The 26,059-nt window shown below is 42.2% G+C and overlaps 1 protein-coding gene across 14 annotated transcripts in view; it reads left to right on the forward strand.

Moving 5' to 3' along the window:
- LOC125462946 (synaptotagmin-B) overlaps positions 1-26,059 on the forward strand; it is a 579,758-nt gene that overhangs the window by 543,761 nt on the left and 9,938 nt on the right. For all 14 annotated transcript variants that reach the window (XM_059653434.1, XM_048553466.2, XM_048553467.2 and 11 more), the window contains one exon: positions 11,341-11,474. In XM_059653434.1, the coding sequence (XP_059509417.1) occupies positions 11,341-11,474 (134 nt within the window). The remainder of the gene's footprint in view (positions 1-11,340; positions 11,475-26,059) is intronic.

A 26,059-nucleotide genomic window follows, 5' to 3' on the forward strand; every position in this document is an offset into this window, starting at 1 on the left:
ATACCCGGGCAAACTGCTGGACGCTCTCCGGGCTCAGGAAACCGTCCGTGCTGCCTTCCGGGTGGCATCCCCCCGTCAGGGGTGCGGAGGCAGGAGAGTCCGGCTCTGGGTCAGGCTGGGGACTCGCAGTTTCCTCCTTCCCGCCTGGAAGTTCCAGGGGGCCCTCCAGGGCCCCAGCGGCACGTGGCTGGGTGTCACAGGGAGCCTCAGGATGCCTCCCGTCACCTGGAAGCGGGGTGCTGCTTTCCTTTTCCCTTGAGATCTTTAGCTTCTGCTTTGGTTGGGCCTCCTCCGAATCTCCCTTGTCAGAGGATCTCTTATAGCCCCCCTGTAGCTGCTTCTTGCCGCCTGATGGTTGCGGTGCCTGGGCCCGTCGACGCACCTTCCTCCTCGCTTTCCGGACCGTCACCCACTCCCCGGGTCACCTGTCGCTGCCTCCATCGATTCCGGGTTGTCGGTGGGGAGCAGAGCCTGCAGGGGCGCTTTGCTGGCCTCGGGTCCATCCTGCAGAGCTGGGCCTTCCTGCACGACCTGGCCGTCCTGCACATTAGGGGGGCCCTTGCAGGGCCCTGGTGCCTTCCTCTCCTCCGGGTGGGCTTGCCCCGCATTGCCCCTGCCGGCGACCTGGGCGTAGGTGCTCCCCCGCTGTGGGCATGCACTATAGACGTGGCCCGCTTCCCCACAAAGGTTGCAACTTTTCTCTTGTGGGCAATCCTTTGCAAGGTGTCCCTCCTCCCTGCAGTTCCTGCAGATGGTGGCTTTGCAGTCGGCTGCCACGTGACCTGACCTACCACAGGCATGGCAGACTTTAGGTTGCCCTGCATAGGTCAGGTAGCCCTTGCTCCTGCCGATCGTGAAGCTGGACGGTGGGTGTACGACGTTCCCGTCCGCGCCCATCCTCAGCATCACCTTGACCTGCCTCTTACTAGTCCAGATGCCAAAGGGGTCCATGATGTCAGTTAGGTCCCCTTCCGCCTTCACGTATCTTCCAAGGAAGGTCAGGACATCAACTGCTGGCACATGCGGGTTGTACATGTGTACAGTCACCATACGGCTCCTCTGCGCTGGCATCACAAACAGCGGGACAGCGGTCGATACAGAGAGGGGGCCCTCACCTCCTTTCTCCTTGAAAACCTCCAGGAAGCGCTCGCAAAGCTTGGCACTCCTGAAGGTTACATCGTAAAAACCTCCTCCGGGGAAATCCTGCAGGCAGTAAATGTCCACAGCAGTGAACCTGCAACAGTCCAACAGGACCCTCTTCATGATGAAGGTGCAGTCCACAGGTGCACCTTCATCCACCTTCTTCACGGAAACGCGGATGGTGTTCCAGACCCGCTGGCCCGGGGCACGAGCACTTGCCGCAGCCATCGTTGCAGGTTTGCTGCTCCCCTAAACCAGCATTCGGCCGAAGCCAGCATTAAGATCCACCGGTTGCAAGGGTGCACAGCCAACCTGATGTCTTCCTTCCAGCTCCGACACAGTCGCACTCTCCTCTTCTCAGTCCACAAAAGAGTGGGTCTTTATTGCATTCCGGATGTAAGCTGGTTCATTGAGCGGGAAGGTTCGTTCCCAGATAATCAGTCATCATTCTGGGTAACATCAACAGTGAGCCTCCGGTGAAGCGCTCGTGTTATGTCCGGCTTTCTATTTATCTGTTTACGTTCCCTTGGGTTGGTGATGTCATTTCCTGTGTTGGTGATGTCATTTCCTGTTCATTTTCTCAGGGGATGGTAGATAGGCTCCAAATCAATGTGTTTGTTGATGGAGTTCCGGTTGGAATGCCATGTTTCTAGGAATTCTCGTGCATGTCTCTGTTTGGCTTGTCCTAGGATGGATGTGTTGTCCCAATCAAAGTGGTGTCCTTCCTTATCTGTATGTAAGGATACGAGTGATAGTGGGTCATGTCGTTTTGTGGCTAGTTGATGTTCATGTATCCTGGTGGCTAGCTTTCTGCCAGTTTGTCCAATGTAGTGTTTGTCACAGTTCTTGCAAGGTATTTTGTAAATGACTTTTCATTTTGCTTGTTGTCTGTATAGGGTCTTTTAAGTTCATTAGCTGCTGTTTTAGTATGTTGGTGGGTTTGTGGGCTCCCCTGATGCCAAGAGGTCCGAGTAGTCTGGCAGTCATTTTGGAAATGTCTTTGATGTAGGGGAGTGTGGTTATGGTTTCTGGGCACGTTCTAAACTTCTAAACTTTCAAGGCTGGACATTTGCTCATAAAGTGGCATTATAAATTGAAAATTGTTTCAAGTAACACATTCATTTGTTTACCTCACACTTATCCATTCAAATGTGCATGAGATAAACACAGTTATCCTGTTAGTGTACTCTGTAGTACATTAACAACTGTGTCTGCTGTGTTAATTTGTGGAATAAACTTAACCACAACTGATGACTCGAATGTTAAACTTTATAGTCTGCCTTTATCATCCTTATTGAGCTATCTCACTCTTTCTAATGGATTGAAACAGACTCTCAATTTGCATGAGACAGTCTAAGCAACATTTTTAAATATATGCCTCAAGGAAATTTAAATGGGTTTTTTTAAACTCACTGATAGCTATGAAGTATAAAGTCAAAGCTTTCCTTTGAAGTGAATGCATTTTTCTTTATCTCTCCACAGGCACTGACTTTCATTTGTGTGGTGTCGTATTCAGTCTAACAAAAAAACAGGGCAGAAAGGCATCTTTCTAAGCTGCCAGAGGCTTGTCTAATTGAATATAGACAGACATCATGCCATTAACAAAACCCTCTACTCATAACAAATGGAGACAACCTACAATATTTAACATGGGAATTCTCTGTCAGTTGGAAGGATCCACACAACTTTACATCTTCAATAAGAACAGCAGGGAATTGGGTGAAGAGCAACTTACCCAGTAATACCAAAGCAAATGGTTGCAACCAAAACAGGCAAAAACCACACAAATTCATTCTGGTGAAGCCAGCCCAGGTTTGAATGCTCAGCGTCTGATAAAGTTGTTCCCACTTATTACAGATCACTGTGGATCATGAGTCTGGGGCAGGATTTTCAGACCCCACTAAGCATGAGATCAGAGGCAGACAGGAGCCAAAACATACCCTGTCTCCTGGCATACCAGGTCTCTGGTTCCATCCTGTCTCCAGACCATTTCTGCAGGGGTTGGGATGTGGGGAGGTGGCGGGGTGTGGAAGAGCAAGCCCATATGCCCACATGTAAAGGTTAACTAGCACGGCTCATTAAGAACAACTTACAGTCAAATGATGAACACCGAGCTAGATTCTACAATCAGTATCCATCTTCCTGCAGATTACAGAGACCAGTATTTTCTGCTTGAATTCAGTCGACTCTTTGCAGACTAGAGGCACAAAGACGCCTGGCCAGCCTGACTACTGCAGCAGCCATAGGTCACCTTATAGGGTGGGCTGCTCCTCACAACATTGGCTGACCTTGCAGGGAGGAAAAACAACACATTTTTAATTTATATTTAATGAAGTTGGAGAGAGACCCCATCCATTGTGAAATACTCTCTCTCCCTGACATAGCTCCCTCTACCTCTCTGAAGAAGGGTCCCAACCTGAAATCAGAGATAATGGGAACTGCAGATGCTGGAGAATCCAAGATAACAAAGTGTGAAGCTGGATGAACACAGCAGGCCCATCAGATGAAGGGTCTAGGCCCGAAACGTCAGCTTTTGTGCTCCTCGGATGCTGCTTGGCCTGCTGTGTTCATGAAGCTTCACACTTTGTTATCCCAACCCGAAATGTCAACTTTCCTACTCCTCTGATGCTGCTTGCCCTGCTGTCCTCCTCCAGCTCCACACTATTATCTCTGACTCCAGCATCCGCAGTTCTTACTATATTTGTATTGCAGACTGCTGCTCTTTTAAATCTAGCGGCTTCTGATTGGCCTTTCAGCAGTTTCAAATACTGTCTTTGATTGGACAACAAAACCTGTGTTCAGGCTACTGATTAGTTACTGTTATAGCAGGGTGAGAAGGAGTCATAGATCCACTGTTTTTAACTTCCCTCCAGTGAGTTGCAGCAACAAATTTCTTTTCCTTTTTAGGCTAGAGCTATTATGCTCTCTGATGAAGGGTCTAGGCCCAAAACGTCAGCTTTTGTGCTCCTGAGATGCTGCTTGGCCTGCTGTGTTCATCCAGCCTCACATTTTGTTGTCTTGGATTCTCCAGCATCTGCAGTTCCCATTATCTCTGATGCTACAATTAAGATTAGTTAACCAGTTCAAAAACAACAGAAAGCCAATTTCAAGGTTTACCTAAGTAAAGGAAAATGAAGCATTTTTATCCAATTAAAATAATAAAATGTGACAACAAACACACATAGAAACATATCTTACAGTGAAGTTAGGGGGAGGAGCAGTATCTCTCACAGAAATGAAACAAAGCCTGTTGCAGTTTACAGTTTATCAGAGACTAAGTGTGAGAACGAAACCCAAATCCCAACTGATTAAGTGATGAGATAGTAAGAACTGCTGATGCTGGAGTCAGGGAAAATACCATGTGGACCTGAAGGTAAACTGCAGGCCAGGCAGCTTCAGAGGGGCGGGAAAGCTGGGTTTCGGGTCAACTTTCCTGCACCTCTGATGCTGCCTGGCCTGCTGTGTTCCTCCAGCTCCACACTGTGTATTGAGTGGTACCCTTTTACCCCACAAGTGGCAGAGCTGCCATGTACTTTTTCTCAAACAGCGGAGGTTTGCTGAGATAGCAGGAGATAACAAGGTATAGAGCTGGATGAACACAGCAGGCCAAGCAGCATCAGAGAAGCAGGAAAGTTGATGCTTCAGGTCTAGACCCTTCTCCAGAAAGGTTTTCTGAGTTTATTTTTCCACCGGTGCTGATTTGCTAAAATTGAAGAACATAAGAAGAGTAGAGATTTCTACAACCTGTCCACATTGCTTTCTGCTGCTTTGGTGCTCAAAGTGAACTACTGAAATATAGTCCATTCGTATATTTCAAGTCTAGCTCCATTGTTGTTTCCAATGTGCACACACCACAGGTAAATTTTCATCTCCAATATGTAAAGTTATTGTGGGACCGTGAGTAAAACAAAAGATTTGAATTTCTTGGCATCTCACAGAGTTTCAGTAAAGCAAATTCTTATATATTTTACGTGGGTTGGCGATGCTTGCCCAGTGAACACAGTAATCATTTTAGGGTAGCAGTACCCTTTGTAAAAATATTAAGCTTTTAAAAGTTTCAGGAAGCAAAGTCAAATAAATGAAAGAAGTTCAACAGTCTGTCATTGCTCAACTCAGAAGCTTATTTACAGAGGATTGCCACTTGGGCATAGCCCCATTGAGGTGCTGGTGCCTCAGGGATAAGTACACAAGATTGTAATAAATAGGAACAAGAGCAGGACATTAGTCCCCTCAAGTCTGTCCCACCATTCTACAAGATCATGGCTGATCTGTCCCAGGCCCCAAATCCTCTTTCATGCCGGCTCCTCATAGCTTTCAATTCCTCGGTGTTTTGACAGTCTATCTCCTCTTTAAATACTTATATGATACATGGGTCTCAGGAAACTATTCCAAGCAAGGTGGGAAGGAAAAAGAAACTTGGGAATTCAATTCCATTTTTTCACAGAACTTTCTCCCTCAGATTTCTGAATGCATAAGCATACAGCAAAATACTTAGTGCATTAGACACTGCATTTCTACCAGGTACTTCTTACTGTGAAAGCTAAGCAGCCAAGGAAATAAGTTTTGGAACAGATTGGTTTCATTCAGAAGGTTTTGGATGTTTAGTAGCAACTGTCTTTATTATTGGGTACCCCACCAACAGGGAAATGAAACCAAATTAGTCTCTGGTGCTATTTCATGACGAACTAGCGTAACATCAAAGGGTTGCAACCAAAAACAGACGATCTGACTGAAGCTGGAGCTAAGATTAATGCTGAAATAACACGGTGTAAAGCTGGATGAACACAGCAGGCCAAGTAGCATCAGAGGAGCAGGAAAGTTGACGTTTCAGGTCACAAACCAAAAAGTTTCTGAAGAAGGGTCTCAATCCGAAAAGTCAACTTTCCTGCTCCTCTGATGTTGCTTGACCTGCTGTGTTCCTCCAGCTTCACACCATGTTATCTCAGATTCTCCAACATCGGCAGTTCCTACTATCTCTCTAAGATTAACACTGTTCATTTGCTTTTATTGTTTGAGTCGATTTACTATATGCAATCACATATCCCTAATTTACTCTTCACTGTTCAGCTATAACAGTTGACCAGGAATTGGCTGAGTAGGAGATAGAATGTTTTCCAGTTGCCGCCAAAAAAGCATTTCTCTCTAAAGGCAGTCAATCCCACTTTATTTGTTTCTTCCTGATGGAAATGACATCTATCGTACTGGACACAAATAGCTAGCCTTCAGGATAATGAATCTGGGAAAGAACCCAAGCAACTATTTAGTCAGTGCACTGACTGCAAAGAGCCATACAGCCAAACTAAGCAGTAAGAAGTCAGCCCCAGTGGCTTGCTTGTAACATTGTCACCTCCTGCCTATGATGCAATGCAGCAAACACAGCCATTGTACATTGAGTCTGTCTCACATTGATCAGCATGACATTGCCTGGGGAGAGTGTTTGAATATCAGCTGGAGCAAAGATTACAACAATTGCACGGCTTCATCAGCGGTACATTTAGTTGCAAACGCACAACCTCAAAGGGAATTGTTTTTGCCAAACTGCACCGACCACTAGAGACAGCAATGCTACAATAACACAGCTTGTTCTGGAAATTTATTCATTACTTAATGGAAAAACAACCTTCAAGTTGGTCCATATACATCAAACATAGAAAAGAGGAGGTACTGTTGGTAGATAGGGTTTGGGATGGTATCTGTGTGCTGCAGAAGTGAATGAGAGCTGAGTACAAATTGGCACATGGGTTATTAACTGAAATCAGGTCTTGACATCACAAATTTTAAATAATTTGCCATTATTCTCAAATGGTAGCAACACTTACCTGATTAATTTAAATGTTAGACACTGTACAACATTGATTCTTGTTTTATTCACATTCGTGTCTGAGCAACATTGTAGATCCCCAACAAAGGACCTCTTTCAGCAAGCAGAATGATTGTACCTAAAGAAGGTTATCATTTAAACTCATTGTTTTATCTCATGAATTAAATTCCAGTCAGAAACTAAATCGCAAATATTGTTACTTCAGGAATGCAAACAAGACAAGGAAATATACAAATACTGAGAGGAACAGAGAGATTTTGGTGTGTATGCGCGTAAAAGTATCAGGATAAGTATGTAAAAGAGTTATGATCTGCAGGGTCAATGCATAGAGTTAAAAAGCCAGAAGAATATGGTCAAAATGTATTAAATATTAATTGGGTCATAAGTAACATACTGCATACAATTCTGGTCACCACACTGCATGATAGATGAGATTATACCAGATAACATACAAAATACATTTACAAGGGCGTGTTCAGAGTGAAAAAAATTAATGAGCAGAAACGGTTAGAGAGGCTGCGTTTATTTTCATCACAACAGAGAATGCAGAGAGATTTAACTGAAGTAAATAAAATTATGAGGGACTTAGGGTGGGTAGGAAATGCCTACTGTTATTAACAGAGGGCTGTTGTAGGTTGCAGCGGGACATTGACAGGATGCAGAGATGGGCTGAGAGGTGGCAGATGGAGTTCAACCTGGATAAATGCGAGGTGATGCATTTTGGAAGGTCGAATTTGAAAGCTGAGTACAGGATTAAGGATAGGATTCTTGGCAGTGTGGAGGAACTGAGGGATCTTGGTGTGCAGATACATAGATCCCTTAAAATGGCCACCCAAGTGGACAGGGTTGTTAAGAAAGCATATGGTGTTTTGGCTTTCATTAACAGGGGGATTGAGTTTAAGAGTCGTGAGATCTTGTTGCAGCTCTATAAAACTTCGGTTAGACCACACTTGGAATACTGCGTCCAATTCTGGGCGCCCTATTATAGGAAAGATGTGGATGCTTTGGAGAGGGTTCAGAGGAGGTTTACCAGGATGCTGCCTGGACTGGAGGGCTTATCTTATGAAGAGAGGTTGACTGAGCTCGGTCTCTTTTCATTGTAGAAAAGGAGGAGGAGAGGGGACCTAATTGAGGTATACAAGATAATGAGAGGCATAGATAGAGTTGATAGCCAGAGACTATTTCCCAGGGCAGAAATGGCTAGCACGAGGGGTCATAGTTTTAAGCTGGTTGGTGGAAAGTATAGAGGGGATGTCAGAGGCAGGTTCTTTACGCAGAGAGTTGTGAGAGCATGGAATGCGTTGCCAGCAGCAGTTGTGGAAGCAAGGTCATTGGGGTCATTTAAGAGACTGCTGGACATGCATATGGTCACAGAAATTTGAGGGTGCATACATGAGGATCAATGGTCGGCACAACATTGTGGGCTGAAGGGCCTGTTCTGTGCTGTGCTGTACTGTTCTATGTTCTATGTTCTATAAAATACCATGGGGGCTTAGATTTTAGTGGATATGATAGACTGCAGATGAGAAAAGATTTCAGCCAAGAGTGTTTGCAAACTGCCATCAGAAATGGTGATAGAGGCTGAATCACTATAACTTGCATAAAGCACCTTTATATGCACTTGAGGTGATGTAGACTACATGGCTTTGAATCAACAACTGCAAATACTTCTACCGATAGTAAATCCAACACCACAGTCTGCATTAGGATTGCCAGGACATAAATAACCCTTAATACGTCATCTGGAAGAAATGTATAGAGATAACAGAGTTAGCATTTCAGGTCAATGAAAGGTCCGTCTTCACAGATGACCTTATGAGCATTTCCAGCAGTTTCTACTTCTGATTCTGCCAAGCCAGCGTGCAATATTTCATTTCAGTGGAATTTTGTGTTTTTTTAGTGGTGACTTCAGTTTAGAAATTGCTGAATTAGGGAATCAAAGTAGTTTCAGCTGAAGCACTTCAGCTTGCAGGTTTGTTTTCTGCATCGGAAACTGATCCTCAATCTGGCTCCAGGGATAACCTAGGGAAGGGAAGCTTGCAATCCAGCTGTTTCACCTAGAGAATCATCTTTCACATGCAGTTGAATTCTATGCACCTCAGTGACTCTGTGTTAGCTTTAAACTATTCATTTCAAAAGCAGATGGCTGAGTCTCATTCAAAGCAGGCAGCTAGGATCATACAAACCCTACAGCGTCAAAGCAGGCCATTTGCACATCGAGTCCACACTGACCCTCTGAAGGGCTTCCCACACAGACCCACCCCTTTACCTGATTAATGACTAATCCATTTAACCTGCACATCTTTAGTCTGTGGGAGGAAATCCATGCAGACATGGGGAGGATTTGCAAACACACAAATACACACACACACATAGTCGCCAGAGGGTGGAATTGAACCCAAGTTCCAGGAGTTGTGAGGCAGGAGTGCTAACCACTGTGCCAGTAGTTGTTGCTGGGCCAAATTTAAGGTGATTGATAAAGTGAAGCACTTTGAGAGGAGACAGCCAAAGGATGAAAATAAAGCCGACAAACACAAAGCCAGTCTGAATCCACACCTCCAGATGGACAAGTGCAAATTAGTCACAGTTCTGGCCATGTATGTCACTCTGATTGTTGCACACTATCCTCACAGACGATATATTTGAAAGAAACAGGAGCATAAGAGGGATAAATGGGCTGATAAACAAGTTGGGTTGCTTTGGGAATCAAGTGGATGCAACTGCAGGCTTTAGAAACTTATGAAATGAGTATGAATGTTCATGATGCCATAAACCAAAAGAATCAAGCAACAGAAGGAGGTGAGATGTGCCAGCTCTTCAGAAGATTTTCCTCATTAATTTCACTCCTTGAAAATTTCAATTACAATATGCATCAAATTTCCTTTTGAAAGTTACTATTGAGTGTGCTTCCAGCAGCCTCTCAGGAAATGTATTCCACATCACAACTCATTGCATAAAGAAATGTTTGTATGATCCTGGCTCTTTGTGAGCTACATAAACAAAATATTTCTCATATTACAATAAATGTCAGCACATTAATATATTCTTGAATTGCATTGTGAAAGCTATTTTATTTTAGTTATTCATTTCATTCCAATCATCACTCTCATTTAAAATCTTCCTGTAGCCCATTGTGCACCATTGACAAGGTCACAGATTGGAGACTTTAACAATACCACACCTGAATTTGAAGCAAATGATTATTGTCATCTAAATCATGGTATGTGTGTTTACTGCCCATCCCTAGATGCCCTTGAGAATGTGGTAGAGTAACCTCCCTGAATCGCTGCGGTCTGTGTGTTGTGTACCATCGGTGCTGTTAGCAAGGCAGTACTCTGATTTTGACTCAGCAGTGAAGGAGTCAGTTCCAAGTCAGAATGGCGTGTGACTTCAGGGAGAACTTTCATTTTGTAATGTTCCCATGCAGCTGCTGTTCTTGTTTTTCTGGATAGTGGAGGTTGTGGATTGGGTGCCGTTGAGAAAGTTATGGCAAGCTGCTGAATTGCATTATATAGATAGCACGTTTCTGCCAGTTTGCACCAGTGATGCAGAATGTACAGCCTTTAATCTGCTCCTGAACTATGGCCTTCCCATATCTGTGTGAGTTTCCCCTGAGTGCTCCAGTTCCCTCCCATGGTCCAACAATGTGTGGATGAGGTAGATTGGCAATGCTAAATTGCCCATAGTGTCCATGGATGTGCAGACTAGGTGGATTGGCATTGGAAATGCAGGGTTATAAGGATGGGGTAGGGGTATGAGTCTGGGCAGAATGCTCTTCAGAGGGTTGGTATGGACACAATGGGCTGAATGGCTTGCATCCATACTGTAGGGATCAGACAATTCTACAGAATATGCATGGTTATGGTGAATGATGACCTAAAGTTTATTGATGCTGGGTGATGATGGATGTCATGCAGATTTTTTCTTGTTGGAGTTAGCCATTGCATGGCATTTGTGAGACATGCATGTTACTCATTATTTCAAGCCTATGTGTTGTTTCAGTCTACTTCATTATCAGAGGAATTGCAAATGGAGCTGAAAAGGGTCCAGTCATCAATGAAAATCCTTACCTCTAACCTAAAGTTGGAGAAGGACCATTGATGAAGCAGCTGTAGATGGTGGGGCTGAAAACATTGCCCTGAAGAATGATGCACAAGAGTAGATCGAGGAGACATGACCTATAGGCAAACATCGTGCTGCTCATGCTGCTGTTCTAGATAGCAGAAATGAGATTAGGAATTGTCATATAGGAATCAGAGAAGCGAGTGTGCATCCTATGGAACATTTCACTATGTCATAAGACTTTGTTTCATAGACTAATCTGCTTTGATCTCTTATTTACGAATTGCTTACTAACGGACAGGTATTATTTTCTCTAGATCCTTACGTAAAGATACATCTGCTGCAGAATGGAAAACGACTGAAGAAGAAGAAAACCACAGTTAAGAAAAACACACTGAACCCTTACTACAATGAATCATTCAGCTTTGAAATTCCATTCGAACAAATACAGGTACGAATATTAAGCATTTAGCTTCCTGAAAGAATGCGCCTGCCAGGTCAGCAAAACAAATAAATTCTGATTGAGTACCTCAATGATAGCTTACATTAACTTCAAAATAAATTGTGTAAACTTAAGTAATTTGTGGCTATAGATACATACATGCCTTTCCTCACTACATTATCTAACATATTACTAAGGTCCTGTGTGATTTGGTACAAGTTTTCCCATCACATTGGTGTTTGACTATCACCCACATTATTGACCCTTCTTTCTACAGATCACTTTAAAATATTGTGGTCCAATTGATTTACCACAGTACCAGGACTGAGAGTGCTAAGTTGTGAGGGCTGGTTAATTCTATCCGAATAATTATATCTAGAATAAAACAAAGAATTTTGGATGCTAAAAAATTGAAACAAAAACAGAAATTGGAGGAGAAACTCAGCAGGCCTGGCAGCATCAGAGGAGAGAAAGCAGAATTAATGTTTTGGGTCCAGTGTGGACATTAACTTTGTTTCTTTCTCTACAGATGCTGCCAGGCCTGTTGAGTTTCTCCACCAATTTCTGTTACTGTTTCTAGAAGTTTCTCCATTGCTGAGGTTAAATTGACTGGTCTGAAATTCCTGGGCATCTTTTTACCTCCTTTTTTGAACAAAGGTATAAAGTTTGCAATTCTCCAGTTCTCTAGCACTACACCCAAATCCAATGAAGACTGTAGGATTATTACCAGTGCCTCAGGAACTTCCACTCACATTTCATTCAATATTCTTGTATGGATCTCATCCAGACCCTGTATACTTCAAACATGAAATGATGATGGCTTATCCAATATCCCTTCATTGGCATAGACCAGGCCAAACCCCATCAAAATATAATCAAGGAGATAGCCTTGACCCTAAGTTTTGATTTTATTTAAATGAAAGTGTAAGGGTCTGTGTTCCAGATGAGATTTGATCGTCCAACACTAGGCTTTAGGCAAAACACACTTATCTGGCATCTCTTTTCTCTCTTGTTTCTTTTTCTGGTTCCTTGCACTGTTTCATCAGATTCCCACTCTCACTCTGCCATGCTCTACTATTCAGTGTCTTTTTTTTACAAAGCAATGGAAATCTGAAATTCTCCTCCATAGACTCTAGATTCTGGGTAAATTGGAGCTTTCAAAATGGGAAGCGTTGGCTGTTGTTTAGATAAGGCTACCAAGAGATGTAAAGCAAAGGCTAGTATAGGGTGTTCAGATACATGACAAACATGGTCAAGTTGTCTGATTGGGCAGGCTTGAAGGGCTGAATGACCAGTCTCCTGTTCCAAACCCTCAATGCTGATTCAATTAGTCTCCTATGATAACTGTTTAGCAATAAAAAAAGTCTATCAACAGACATTTTCCCTCCCTAAATGTGGTGAGAAAGGCAAATAATTGAATGAGTTGACAATGCAAAATATCCAACCCATTCTTGCCACCTGAGTAATTATGTTCTGGGTGATTTTCCTGAAATCCATCAAAGAAGACCTCGACCCACCACCGGTCTGATTACCTGCCTTTTTGGAAGGGGAGAAGGGTGGTTATCTTCTCAATAGAGACCCCCAGATAGCCGGCCTGCTAGGCGGAAGGTGAGAAAGGGCCAAATGGAGTCCCTACTCCATTAGGTGAGATGGGGATGTTGGGGGCAGGCTATGAGGTGACTGCTGAAACCATGACCTAGTGTACATAACATCCCCTAAACTCCCCAAGACTCAACACTGTGATGTCCTAAAATAAATCTATTCACCATTCTCATGATTGCAGTCCTTCATTGCACAGCCTGGACACCTTCTGCCTCACGCTTTAGGTCCCAGAAGACATCCATCTCTGATGGGCCATCAGCTCCTGGTGGGGCAAGGCTCCAGTGTCATGGCCAATGTTAAACCGAGAGGTTTGTCACCCAACCCCTAATTAGTTGGGCTTTCTCAAAGGGGGCAAGGAGGGGTATCCCATCTGAGGATGCTCAAACTTAGTGCTCAGCAGACGAAACCTAGCCAAGAATTTCACTTTTATGTTGTTTTTCTATAACATTAATTAATGCCACCAAAATACAGAACAATCTCTGTATATTCTGGTTTGCTGTATTTCACCCTTGGAGGCAGAAATAAATACAACATCTATAGTGGCCATTTCAGCATTTTCTGGTCTAGTAACTGCCATTCAAAATGTCAGACGACATTGACTCAATAGGAAAAATAACTGAAACTGGCCAATGACCTGTACTAATCTGACTTGTCTTGTCTACTTCAAATTGGATAAGTCTGATCAGTATGTTCATTTCCCAGTATTTAAGTTTTTTGTATTTTTTCCTTGAGGGAGGCAAGATGCTGTGCTTCCACCATCAGGGAACAGACCTTGCAGAACTGCATTCCAACTTTTGCTGTCCATATTCTAATTTTAAAGAAAGCAATCTCCATCACAGTGTCGTGCCAATAAATGTTCTTTTTAGCAGAGTGGGAGCATCAGCTGGAATCTCCATGAATGGAACTTTCTAACAGAAGGGAAATCTGTTCTCATTATAGAGCCATATGCACCATGTCATTTGGGATTCCATTACTGCATCTGTCTACATTCACTCCCAATAGAACAGCCAAGATGATCTTTTATGGTACTTGCAAAGGCTTGTATCATTTAGTATCTTATTATCACTCACAGCGATACCTCTCAGAATTTTGCATGCAGTGAATTCTGAGGTGTAATAACTTCTATTACAACTGAACTGCTTGGAGAGGAAGAGGTACATCCGGGGGAGATTGAAGCAAAATCAAAGAGTGTGTCAACCTATTTCATGCTAAAGCATCTTCTCAGGTAGAAGAGGTTTGTGTTAATGGATTAATAAGCCAGACATTTTTCAATCAACTTGCACCGTGACTGTTTGAATTTGAAGTCATTTGATTGGACAAAGCCAGCATCAATAAAACAAACATGAAGCTGCTCTATTGTCCTTGAACTGTCAACTGGTTCATTGGTTCATTCATATCATTTAGAGAAAGAAGCCTGCCATGTTTACCAGCTTTGGCCCCTATGGGGCTGCCTCTTAACTGCTCCCTCAGTCGCTTGCAAGTAGTTCCACAGTATAACCACTTTCCCAAATGAACCAGGGATGACTAGTCCAGCTAAATTCTAAAAAGCTTGCCAGTGATTCTAGATACCAGTAATTAACTTTCAAAAATAGTATTACTGTTCTGGTAGGTAACTTATCAATTTTGAATTTTGAAAACTGCTGGAGCAAAATTAATTCTCCTCTTTTTCTGATCTTCCTGTCTCACTCAGCATTCACAAGTAGGCAGGACAAGTAGACAGTCAACTAACAGGTTTCTATCATGGACACCATGCAAAGTGCTGAATATGCCCAAGATGAATTTCCTGTTAGCCTTTCCATCCCATTGAAAAAGCTGGATGCCTCCTCTGAGTGTAACTGAAGATGGTGCTTTAGAGATCAGACATGCCATGCAGACTATCCTAAGCATGAGGACTATTCTGATATGAATATGCCACTCCATAGCTATCATTCAGTGGTAACACTCAGGCCTCTGTGTAAGAGCATTGCATGCTCAAACCCAACTCAACAGATGATCACAAAATCAAATCTGGCACTGCTGTCATAGGACACAACTTTCGGATGTGATATCGCTTTAATCAGCTGTCTTGGGTGGACATAAAACATCCAAGGACAAGGTTTTGAAGATGAATAGGTGTGTTCCTTTATTACTTAACCTTCAAGCAACAATATAGATAATCTGGTCATTATCTCTATTCTGTTCATAGGATCTTGCTGTGGACAAATTGGCAGTCAGATCTTCTACATTTTCCTACAGAGAGTACAGTTAAAAATTCTGTTAGGATATTACGAATGAAAGTGATGATTAAATGCAAATTCTCTATCTTTCAACTGATATACAGTGTCTTATATAACAGCTCAGCATACCATCTCCACAGTTCTTCTTTAAATTTTGAATTATTGGACGTTTCAGTAAAGTCAGAGTTTCAAATTATATTGAGCGTCATAGATTGCTTTTGCTAAAGTGTTAAAACAGTTAGTTTTCATTACAAAGTTGGACTTTCTCTAGTTAGGTCGCGTTGGAGCATAATTATTTTAGAGAGTGGACCATAACCTGTGTTAGCCAATTGGTTCCATCTCTGGTCTCCAAGCAGGCACCACATTAAAAGAATTCTCATTATAATATGGATTCTCTCTGATTTTGTTCTCAGTGTTATTTGGCAGCACTCCTATTGAAGTATCTGATGCTCTAATAATTCTCTCACATCTCTTCAGTTGTGATAACCCAAGTGATTTAAACTTATTTATCCTTGCCCGATGTGTACAACTCAGATCCCAATAGTTGAAGAGTAGCCCAGTTTATCATGCTGCAACACTAGTCCTCACCTCAAGCCTTTAAGAGGAAGTTAAATATTGACATGATACAGTGAAATGAAATAAGTTGAAAGGAGGCTTATGCACATCATAAAGATTGGCACAAACCCTGTTAATCCAATTAGTCTTCTCTTGGAACTTGCCAAGTTGTCATTTTCCATTGCTCTGGTGGTCTGCAAAAACATCAAGAATAAATTCTACTAGCCATTGAGCAGCAAACATCAGCAAGGTCCCACATTTAACATACAGATGACTGTTCTCATGCCTTGGAGCAGTTCTTGTCAGTTTCTGCGTATGCATTACACATACTGTCTTCAAATTGTACGGGTCAATTCATGCTACGTGCATGAGTTGTTGCCAGTTGTTCCTTTCCAGGCAGTGTGGTTCCTGTGTCCTTTGTTGTTGTCATAGTACCTGCTATTATTCTATTTCCATTGTTGTGTTGATCTGACCTCATATTTGTGATGGTTTATCTGTGGACTGTGCAGATGGTAAATTCACACGTCTCTGATGAGCTGCTAAAAGTTGAGGAACAACTTCTCCAGTTGTTTGAATGTATCTGCGGTTGTGATATCTCGATGTTCACTTCCAATATGTATGAGCTAGGTGCCGACTGCTCCAACGCAGGTCTTGAGTTGGCTTTTGGACTGATTCTTGTTGAGAGTATTGAATATTTGTAACCTGATTGGCTGTCCAATACACAACTCTGGTTCTGATTTGGTAGATTGTCAAAATACACTTTGAATTTATGCTGTTTCACCTTGATTTGTCATTCACACCCATTATTATTTCTGCTTCAGTAACTTGTTTTGGTATTGGAAGAGCAATATGGGATCAGCGTGACATTAGTCTTTGTACTAGACTACTCTCCATGCCTTCAGTGGGTGTGTTTCTTCCTCGAGGATTTCCTTGGGCTGGATTTACTTGGTTGGCATGACCCTTTGGTGACTTTCACTGCCGATGCAACCTTTTCATTTGGTTAGGGATAATGTGGAAATAAAGTGGCTGAATTATCCACTCATGAACTGAAGATTGTTGTTGCTTATCACACTGCCAGGAATGGTGTAGTGGTTGAGGTGAGCTTTCCAAATGTTTTCACTGCTCCCATGATGCTGATCCCTTCTGTAGGAGTTGCCACTGTCTTGATTGGTCCCTTCTTTTCAAGTTCTTTTGTCTTGCCTGGTCTTGAGGGCAGCTGGGACTTTCCTCAATAGATGCCGAATTGATCTTAAGACTCTCATTTACTTCGAAGTGATGATCTCCTGAAAGACATCCAAACCCTGTAAACACATCTCTGGACTCCTGTTTAATCTATTGGCATGGTCAATGGTTTAGTCTGCTGCCACATGTTTAAATCTCTTTCAACACACTGAGGATTATCAAACCGAGCTTTAGACTTGCTTCTGCTGTGATGAGTGTCTGTTGCTTGCCATTAATGATCTTCATTCACGATATTGCATTGGGCCCACAGAGTAATCTGCCCTCTGAGCATGTAGAACATAGAACATAAAACATTACAGCACAGTACAGGCCCTTCAGCCCTCGATGTTGTGCCAACCTGTCATACCGATCTCAAGCCCATCTAACCTACACTATTCCACGTACGTCCATATGCTTATCCAATGACGCCTTAAATGTACCTAAAGTTGGTGAATCTACTACCGTTGCAGGCAAAGCGTTCCATTCCCTTACTACACTCCGAGTAAAGAAACTACCTCTGACATCTGTCCTATATCTTTCACCCCTCAATTTAAAGCTATGCCCCCTCGTGCTCACTGTCACCATCCTAGGAAAAAGGCTCTCCCTATCCACGCTATCTAACCCTCTGATTATTTTATATGTTTCAATTAAGTCACCTCTCAACCTTCTTCTCTCTAATGAAAACAGCCTCAAGTCCCTCAGCCTTTCCTCGTAAGACCTTCCCTCCATACCAGGCAACATCCTAGTAAATCTCATCTGCACCCTTTCCAAAGCTTCCACATCCTTCTTATAATGCAGTGACCAGAACTGTACACAATACTCCAAGTGCGGCCGCACCAGAGTTTTGTACAGCTTCACCATAACCTCTTGGTTCCGGAACTCAATCCCTCTATTAATAAAAGCTAAAACACTGTATGCCTTCTTAACAGCCCTGTCAACCTGGGTGGCAACTTTCAAGGATCTGTGTACATAGACACCAAGATCTCTCTCATCTACACTACTAAGAATCTTACCATTAGCCCTGTACTTTGCCTTCTGGTTACTCCTACCAAAGTGCATCACCTCACACTTGGCTGCATTAAACTCCATTTGCCACCTCTCAGCCCAGCTCTGCAACCTATAGCATCCCTCGTCACTATCCACAACTCCACTGCCCTTAGTGTCGTCTGCAAATTTACTAACCCATCCTTCTACGCCCTCATCCAGGTCATTTATAAAAATGACAAACAGCAGTGGACCCAACACCGACCCTTGCGGTACACCACTAGTAACTGGTCTCCAGCATGAACATTTCCCATCAACTACTGCCCTCTGACTTCTTTCAGCAAGCCAATTTCCGATCCAAACTGCTATATCTCCCACAATTCCATTCCTCCGCATTTTATTCAATTGCCTATTGTGGGGAACCTTATCGAACGCCTTGCTGAAATCCATATACACCACATCAACCGGTTTACTCTCATCTACCTGTTTGGTCACCTTCTCAAAGAACTCAATAAGGTTTGTGAGGCACGACCTTCCCTTCACAAAACCGTGCCGACTATCCCTAATCAATTTATTCTTTTCTAGATGATTATAAATCCTATCCCTTATAACCTTTTCCAACACTTTACCAACAACTGAGGTAAGGCTCACTGGTCTATAATTACCAGGGTTGTCTCTACTCCCCTTCTTGAACAGGGGAACCACATTTGCTATCCTCCAGTCATCTGGCACTATTCCTGTAGACAATGACGAGTTAAAGATCAATGCCAAAGGCTCGGCAATCTCCTCCCTTGCTTCCCAGAGGATCCGAGGATAAATCCCATCCGGCCCAGGGGACTTATCTATATTCACCCTCTGAAGGATTTCGAATACCTCTTCCTTGTGAACCTCAATCCCACCTAGTCTAGTAGCCTGCATCTCAGTATTCTCCTCGACAACATTGTCGTTTTCTAGAGTGAATACAGTTGAAAAATATTCATTTAGCGTTTCCCCTATCCCGTCTGACTCCACACACAACTTACCACTACTATCTTTGATTGGGCCTAATCTTACTTTCGTCATTCTTTTATTCCTTAAATACCTATAGATTCTTTTATTCCTTAAATACTTATATGTGTGTGTTGCCAACATATGGCCTCAATCCTACTTTGAAGGGCTTCATTTTCAGAACGCAGTTTTAAGCCACTTTGTACAGGTCTGTTGTATGGCACACCATTGCGTCTCAGGATTCTCCACATCTTAGAAAAATGGCCTGAACTGTCCCCATCCATGAGACTTCTCCAACTAACTGTGCTTATCCTCACTTTGAACAACTTCTTCTTTAACTCCTCTCACTTTCTTCATGTCAAACATGTGGCCATGAGTATCTGCATGGGCCTCAGTTACGCTTGTCTGTTTGGAGAGCACATAGAACTTGTTCCAGTCCTACTCAGGTCCTTCCGTTATATCCATGACATCAGTGCTGTTTTTCCCTCTCTTGTTCAGAATCGGAAAGGTCAATAATTTTGCTTCCAATTTCCACTCTGCCCTCACCATCAACCCTGGACCATCTCTGATTCCTCCCTTCCCTTCCTCGACATCTCTATTTCTATTTTGGGAATAGTCTGCCTGCCAATATCCACTATGAGCCCTTCGACTCCCACAATTACCTGAATTATACATGCTCACACCCTACTTCCTGGAAAACCTCCATCCCATTCTCCCAATTCATCTTCTCTATTGCATTTGTTTGGATGATGTCAACTTCCAGATCAAGGCATGTTAAACGTCCACCTTCTTCCTCGAACAAGGATTCCCAACCATTGTGGTTGACAAGGTCCTCAGCACATCTGAGCCATCTCCTGCACTTCGGTCATCACCCATTCTCTTCCCTTCCACCAGTGATATTGCCCCACTGATCTTTGCTCTCCATGCCACTAGTCCCCATATCCAAAGGACTCTGAGATGCCATTTCTGTCACCTTCCTTGTCAGCGTTCTGCAGGGACCGTTCCCTTTGGGACACCTTCGTTTACTCCTCCTCCACTTCCAACACCTCCACACACCCTTACGGCACCTTGTCTCTCAATTGCAGAAGATGTAACACCTGCCTATTTACTTCCTCCCTTCTCACTATCCAAATTCACAGACTCACTTTCCAAGTGAAGCAGCAATTACTGAGAAGCAGTTTACTGTATTCACTGTTCACAATGTGGTCTCCTCCACATTGTGGAGACAAAACACAGACTGAGTGCAGCTTTGCAGAACATCGACATAGTGCTGCAAAAATGGCCCTGAGCTTCATGTTACCTGCCACTTCAACACACCAACATGTTCCCTGGCCAACACCAAAGCAGCTATCCATTCTTCCAGGCTGACCTTTACCTATTCCTTCTTCTGCCCTTTATTCTGTCTATCTGGACTCTATCAGCACCTATCATTTACTCCAGTTCCCTCCTCTCACCCCACCTTCAGCACTTATCCCACCTTTTCCTAGCTAGAAGCGGTTCTGAATAAGGGCATTGATACTCAAAATATAAACTCTGCACTAAAGCACTTTGAGATAACCACTGGTTGAGAAAGGCACTATATAAAATGTCAGTCTTTCTTCTACAGCCACCTCTGAAGCCTGCAAGTGGGTCTGTTTAGCTGAAGTGGACTTTTGTAATTGACTTAATCAGGGATCTGGGCAGTTTAGTTGGTGTGGACAACATCTGGCACAATGTTTTGTTAATCAAATGCAAAGGAACTAACCGCACGAACATGAATTTTGCTGAATGAAATTTTCGGTTAAAATTCTGTGCTTTTATCATGCTGGTTTTCCTTTTCTTTCCGTTAACTACACCAGAGCAAAACAGTATAAATTGAAGAAACTCCAGGTAGCACAGTCCTGACTGACAGCCAGTTCAGATCAGGCTTTCAGGCCTGAAACTTCCCTGGTGTTTGAGACATCATGACTGCTAAGTGGTGCTTCATCACTGAGCTAAAATTTACATTCAGTGAAAACAAATATAAACCCCAAAAATAAAGCAAAGGAAAGTCTCAGGGGAACCAGATGTGCCATTATACTAGCCATGTTAATTGCACTTTGATTTTCATGATTGATATGGGCAGATTTACTTTTAGCCATTGCAACGATTACTACATTGAAAGTTGTCTAGCCCATTTCTTAAATGCCTGATCTCACAAATGTTTCTCAATACCAGTGTCTAACCATAGCGTACACTATTGGTTGTAATGCTAGCAAACTCATAGTACATTCACAAACCAGCATTTTAAACCCATTCCAACTCTTAGCTTTAGGAAAGGATTGAAATTCATACAACATTCCTCATAGCTACTTCTGCCCACTGGAGATAGAAGAATCTAATTTCATTGTTGTATGGGTTGACAGGTAGGCAACTGGTTACAGGTTACATCGCCAATGGCAGAATATTATAAATTGAGGTGGTTGGGTGAGAACAGACAGAACAGCATATTTGGCAGAGAGAGGCAGAATATGAGAGCTGAAGTAGAACAAGAGAAATAAACTTAACAGAACAACTGGGAACTATGAAGGCAAGTAGAAACAATCATCAAAATCAAGGTTACAAATGACTCCGAAATGTAGTTGAAAGATGCTAATGTCTTTTTGTGAACGCAGGTTAGCAAGGCAGTATCTGTAATTCTTTCAGCAAGAGAGACCATTTTACACGGCACTCAGAACAGACTGTGAAATTCTCACCCATGGTGAAAGAATGGATTATAAATGAGGATAACAAAGTGTGGAGCTGGATGAACACAGCAGGCCAAGCAGCATCTCAGGAGCACAAAAGCTGACATTTCGTACTCTGATCATGGGTCTAGGCCCGAAACGTCAGCTTTTGTGCTCCTGAGATGCTGCTTGGCCTGCTGTGTTCATCCAGCTCCACACTTTGTTATCTTGATTCTCCAGCATCTGCACTTCCCATTATCACGATTATAAATGAGGAACTGTGCGTAAAGCTTGCACATTTTCCCCATTACCCGTGTTTCCTCCAGGTGCTCTGGTTTCCTCCCACAGTCCAAAGATGAGCAGGTTAGGTGTAAGGGCCATACTAAGGGATGTGTAGGCTAGGTGGGTTAGCCATGGGAAATGTGGGGTTACAGGGATACCGTGGGGTGAGAGTGGGAAGCTCTCTGGAGGGTCAATGCAGACTAAATGGTCCAAGTGGCCTCCATCTGTAATGTAATGTTAGAAGAAAGCTTCATTACTAATCCTAAAGAACATGACAAGCAAATACGTGGCCTTGAACAAACCATAACCTTCTACTTTCTATGCAATTTTAACTGCAGTTCCTATAAATTCTGAGCCAACTTTTGAGGAACATGGGACATCATATATTTACTTGATTACTAACCTCTCCCTTAAGAGATGCATCGATCCTAATAATAAACTTCCTGTTAAAAAGGCATCATGCACACTAATACGATAATAAAAAAGCCACATAATTTAAAATTCTGAATTTGTGATTAATGAACACAGTATTTAGCAAATGGGATGCATCTGTTAAATATGTTCTGCAACTTCAGAATGCTGCTTCAAGTGACAGACAGACCATCTGCTCAGCATGATATGCGCCTGTGAGTATCTAGTGATGATTATCCAATGCAGAAAACTTTACTTCACATTTCTGGCAACATTTCCTTAAAGTATTCATGCAAATACAGTAATCCTCCATTTGCAGAGTGAACCGGAGTCAAAATATTGATGCCTGACTTATTTTGTAATTAAATATTTCTACACTTGTGGTATGTTAATGAAACATTGATATTCACAATCATGATTCAATGGTGTGTAATGGCTGGATGTGTACTTCAAATTGGACTGCATGTTGCTTAAATGTAGTCCATTTTGTTATTTATTATTAATTATTTCAAACCAGTTGCTTCCTATGATGTTACACATGGAAGTTCAGAGCAAAGAGGGAGAACCAGATTAATGGTACTGAATGAGTAATCCAGAAGCTCAGATTAATGCTTTGGGAAAATGAATTTGATTCCCAAATGGCAGCTGGTGGAATTTGAATTTAATGAACAAAATCTGGAATTGGAAGCTAGTCTCGGTAATTGTGACTATGAAGTGATCATCAATTGTCATTAAAAATCCAATTTGATTCACTAATCTTTGAGGAAAGAAAACTGCTGTCCTTATCTCATCTGGCTTACATGTGACTCCAAACCTACGGTAATGTAGGTGACTCTTAACTGGCCAGTACAATAGCCAAGAAAACTACTCAGTTTATGGGTAATTTGGGATGAGAAACAACTTCCAGCCTCTCAGCGAGGCCTGCATCCCATTATACAACATTCGGGCTGAATGGGGTTAGAAGGTGTGGTGATAACAGAATCAAGCTGGGGACGGACTGGAGGAATACATGGGATGAAGATAAATGGAAGAGGGTAATGAGGGTGAGAAGATGAACAGGGAAAGAGGGAGCAAAAACTAATGAGAGGGAGTTAATGTAGATGGAAAAGGGTGGAGAATGGGAAGGGAGAGAAGAGTAGACGAGGCAGTTGGCGGGGGGGGGGCAGCGGTTGGAGGGGAAATAGAAGCTGCCAAATTTTCTGAGATAAAAGGAGGTTTGATCTGCTGTAGCAGAGAGTTAGAGGAAGAAATCTCTGAATCGTGAAGGGAATAATAACGAATGAAAAAGATAGAAGTAACGTATCAAAATTTCAGTTACAAATCATGCGGAACTTCTGATAAAATAGGTTTGTCTCATTTTGTAAATCAAAATATTTAACCCTGACCCAGTGTCAGCAAATACATATTGGAAAGAATAATTAATGTTCATATAATGCCTTAACTTAGAAAAAGATCCTGAGATTCTTCAAAGAGACGTGATCAGAACCAAATAGATGGCCAGCCAAATAAAAAATTAAAGTGAGTAAACAAAAGCTTGGCCATGGGCCAACATAAGAAGGGTCTGAAAGAAGAGGAAATCACAAGAGTATAGAAAGGGAATTTCATAGGCTGGGGTCTTGACATCTGACCAGCAATTGCAGGGTAACACAGGAAATGAATGCACTAAAGATCAAAATATGAGGAATGAAGTTTTTGAACAAAAAGCTGTAGATGATTTCAGAAAGAGAGAAAAACAAAACCATGAAGGAATTTAGATTTATCGATCAGAGTTGCTAATTCATCCTAATTCACAAATTGGTCATTCATCTTAATCAATATTTAATGCACATTATCTTTTGGAATAGAGATCCACGTCAGTTGCTGCCTCTGGTGTCCTGGTCTGTAAGCCTAAGACCTAGGTTGATCTCTTTATATTTAGCATAGTATGGTGTTGCTCCTTAATTTGACAATACCCAGCAAAAACAACAAAACACGACAGGTAACTTTCCTGAAAGCCTGTCTGCCTGTCATCTCCTCAGAAAAACAGGTAAACAGTTGAGCAAAAGCCCATCTCATTTCCCACCCATCTCCAAGTCAAAGGTCAAGACAATTTGGCAACACCATCAATTGTCACAGTCCTAGTGAGTCAATACTGTTCAAAAATAACAATGTAAACCTACTTAAAAAGTCCCTTCACTGCCTGAATCGAATGAAGGGCCACGTTTCATGCTTTAGTTCTATACAAAACACTAAACGCTGTAAGGACTTACGTGGGTGCAGTGTTCCTGTATCTCTAGCCTTTAGAATAGAAGTCACAAAAAGCAGATTTACTTATGCACAATTGGTAATCAACAGGAGTACAGTGAATATTTCCATCCAATTACAAAGCTAGAACATTATAGCTCAGCAATAACCTGTAATGGCTTGAAAATTATTGAATGTAAACATGATGCTCCTGGAACCTCTTGTTGCTGGGGGGGAGGGGGGTTTGCGAAGAAGAGGTGGGAAGGGAACTGTGCCTTCAGATCTTGTACCAGCAAAATATATTGACTATGAATAATGAATTTTTAAAGATGCCTAGGCTGCATTAAATTCCAAGGTGTCACTTTAAGTACAAAACATCCAGCGTAAAGAATATGATTTTGACCTTATAAAATCTTTGCAGTAAATTGATAAATATTTCATGATTCTTCAAACTAGTTTCAATGTCCCACAGCTAAAGAGGCTTATGATCTCATTTGGTGCAAACAAAATCTTTCAGCAAAAGCTTTATTGGTGCGCATCACATGAATATTAATAGTTTTACAGATCAAACCAAATTCCCCAACAATTCACAAAACAAAAACAAACAACTGCAGATTCTGGAAATTTGAAAAACAAACAGAAATTGCTGGGAAAACTCAATGAGTTTGGCGGCATCTGTGGAAAGAAAGAAAAATTAACATTTTGGGTCCAGTGACTCCTCTTCTCTGATCTCTCCACAGGTACTGCCAGACCTACTGTGTTTTTCCAGCAATTTCTGTTTTTGCCCCCAACAATCCACCTGTTTTCTCTTAATGCTGTTAATATTACAGGCAGTGAAGGGGAAGCAGTATTTTACCCATGCCTGTCGTTTCACTTTGGGACATTTCTTTGTGATGCCCCTCTGTAAATATTGGCTCACTCTAATAGACATCAATCCTTTGCAAATGTTGATGTGCCCTCTTGACTCTCTGTAAGTATTAGTATAATCTAGTTGTCATTCTCTATATATAGGCAGATCCTGGTGCACCCTCACTACCAGTTGGCACGTTCTTACTAATCTCCAGCAAATTCTGAAACTTTCTCAGAAACCCTCTGTAAACATTGACATATTTCCAGGAATGTCCTGTTTGGATTCTTATAGTGCCAGCTACGCAAAGAAAACAGTATCTCTATTACAGATAATATTCCCATCATTATATTGTTGCTAAAAATAGGCTACCAAAACTGATGACAGAGACAGAAACTTGAAGATCTTATATCGCCAAAGTTCCTCATGAACTTATTTTAAGCAAGAAAATTTAAAATGTCTCCAAACCAGGAAAATCTTCAAAATCCAATCCTTCACCTCCATTAAAAGTATTCCTGTCCCTCCAATCATTTACTGAATTGTTGTATTGTTCTGCTTTGACTTTGTAGGCACAAAGATTGT

The sequence above is a fragment of the Stegostoma tigrinum genome, chromosome 21 (genome assembly GCF_030684315.1).
Source record: "Stegostoma tigrinum isolate sSteTig4 chromosome 21, sSteTig4.hap1, whole genome shotgun sequence".
Classification (NCBI taxonomy): domain Eukaryota; kingdom Metazoa; phylum Chordata; class Chondrichthyes; order Orectolobiformes; family Stegostomatidae; genus Stegostoma; species Stegostoma tigrinum.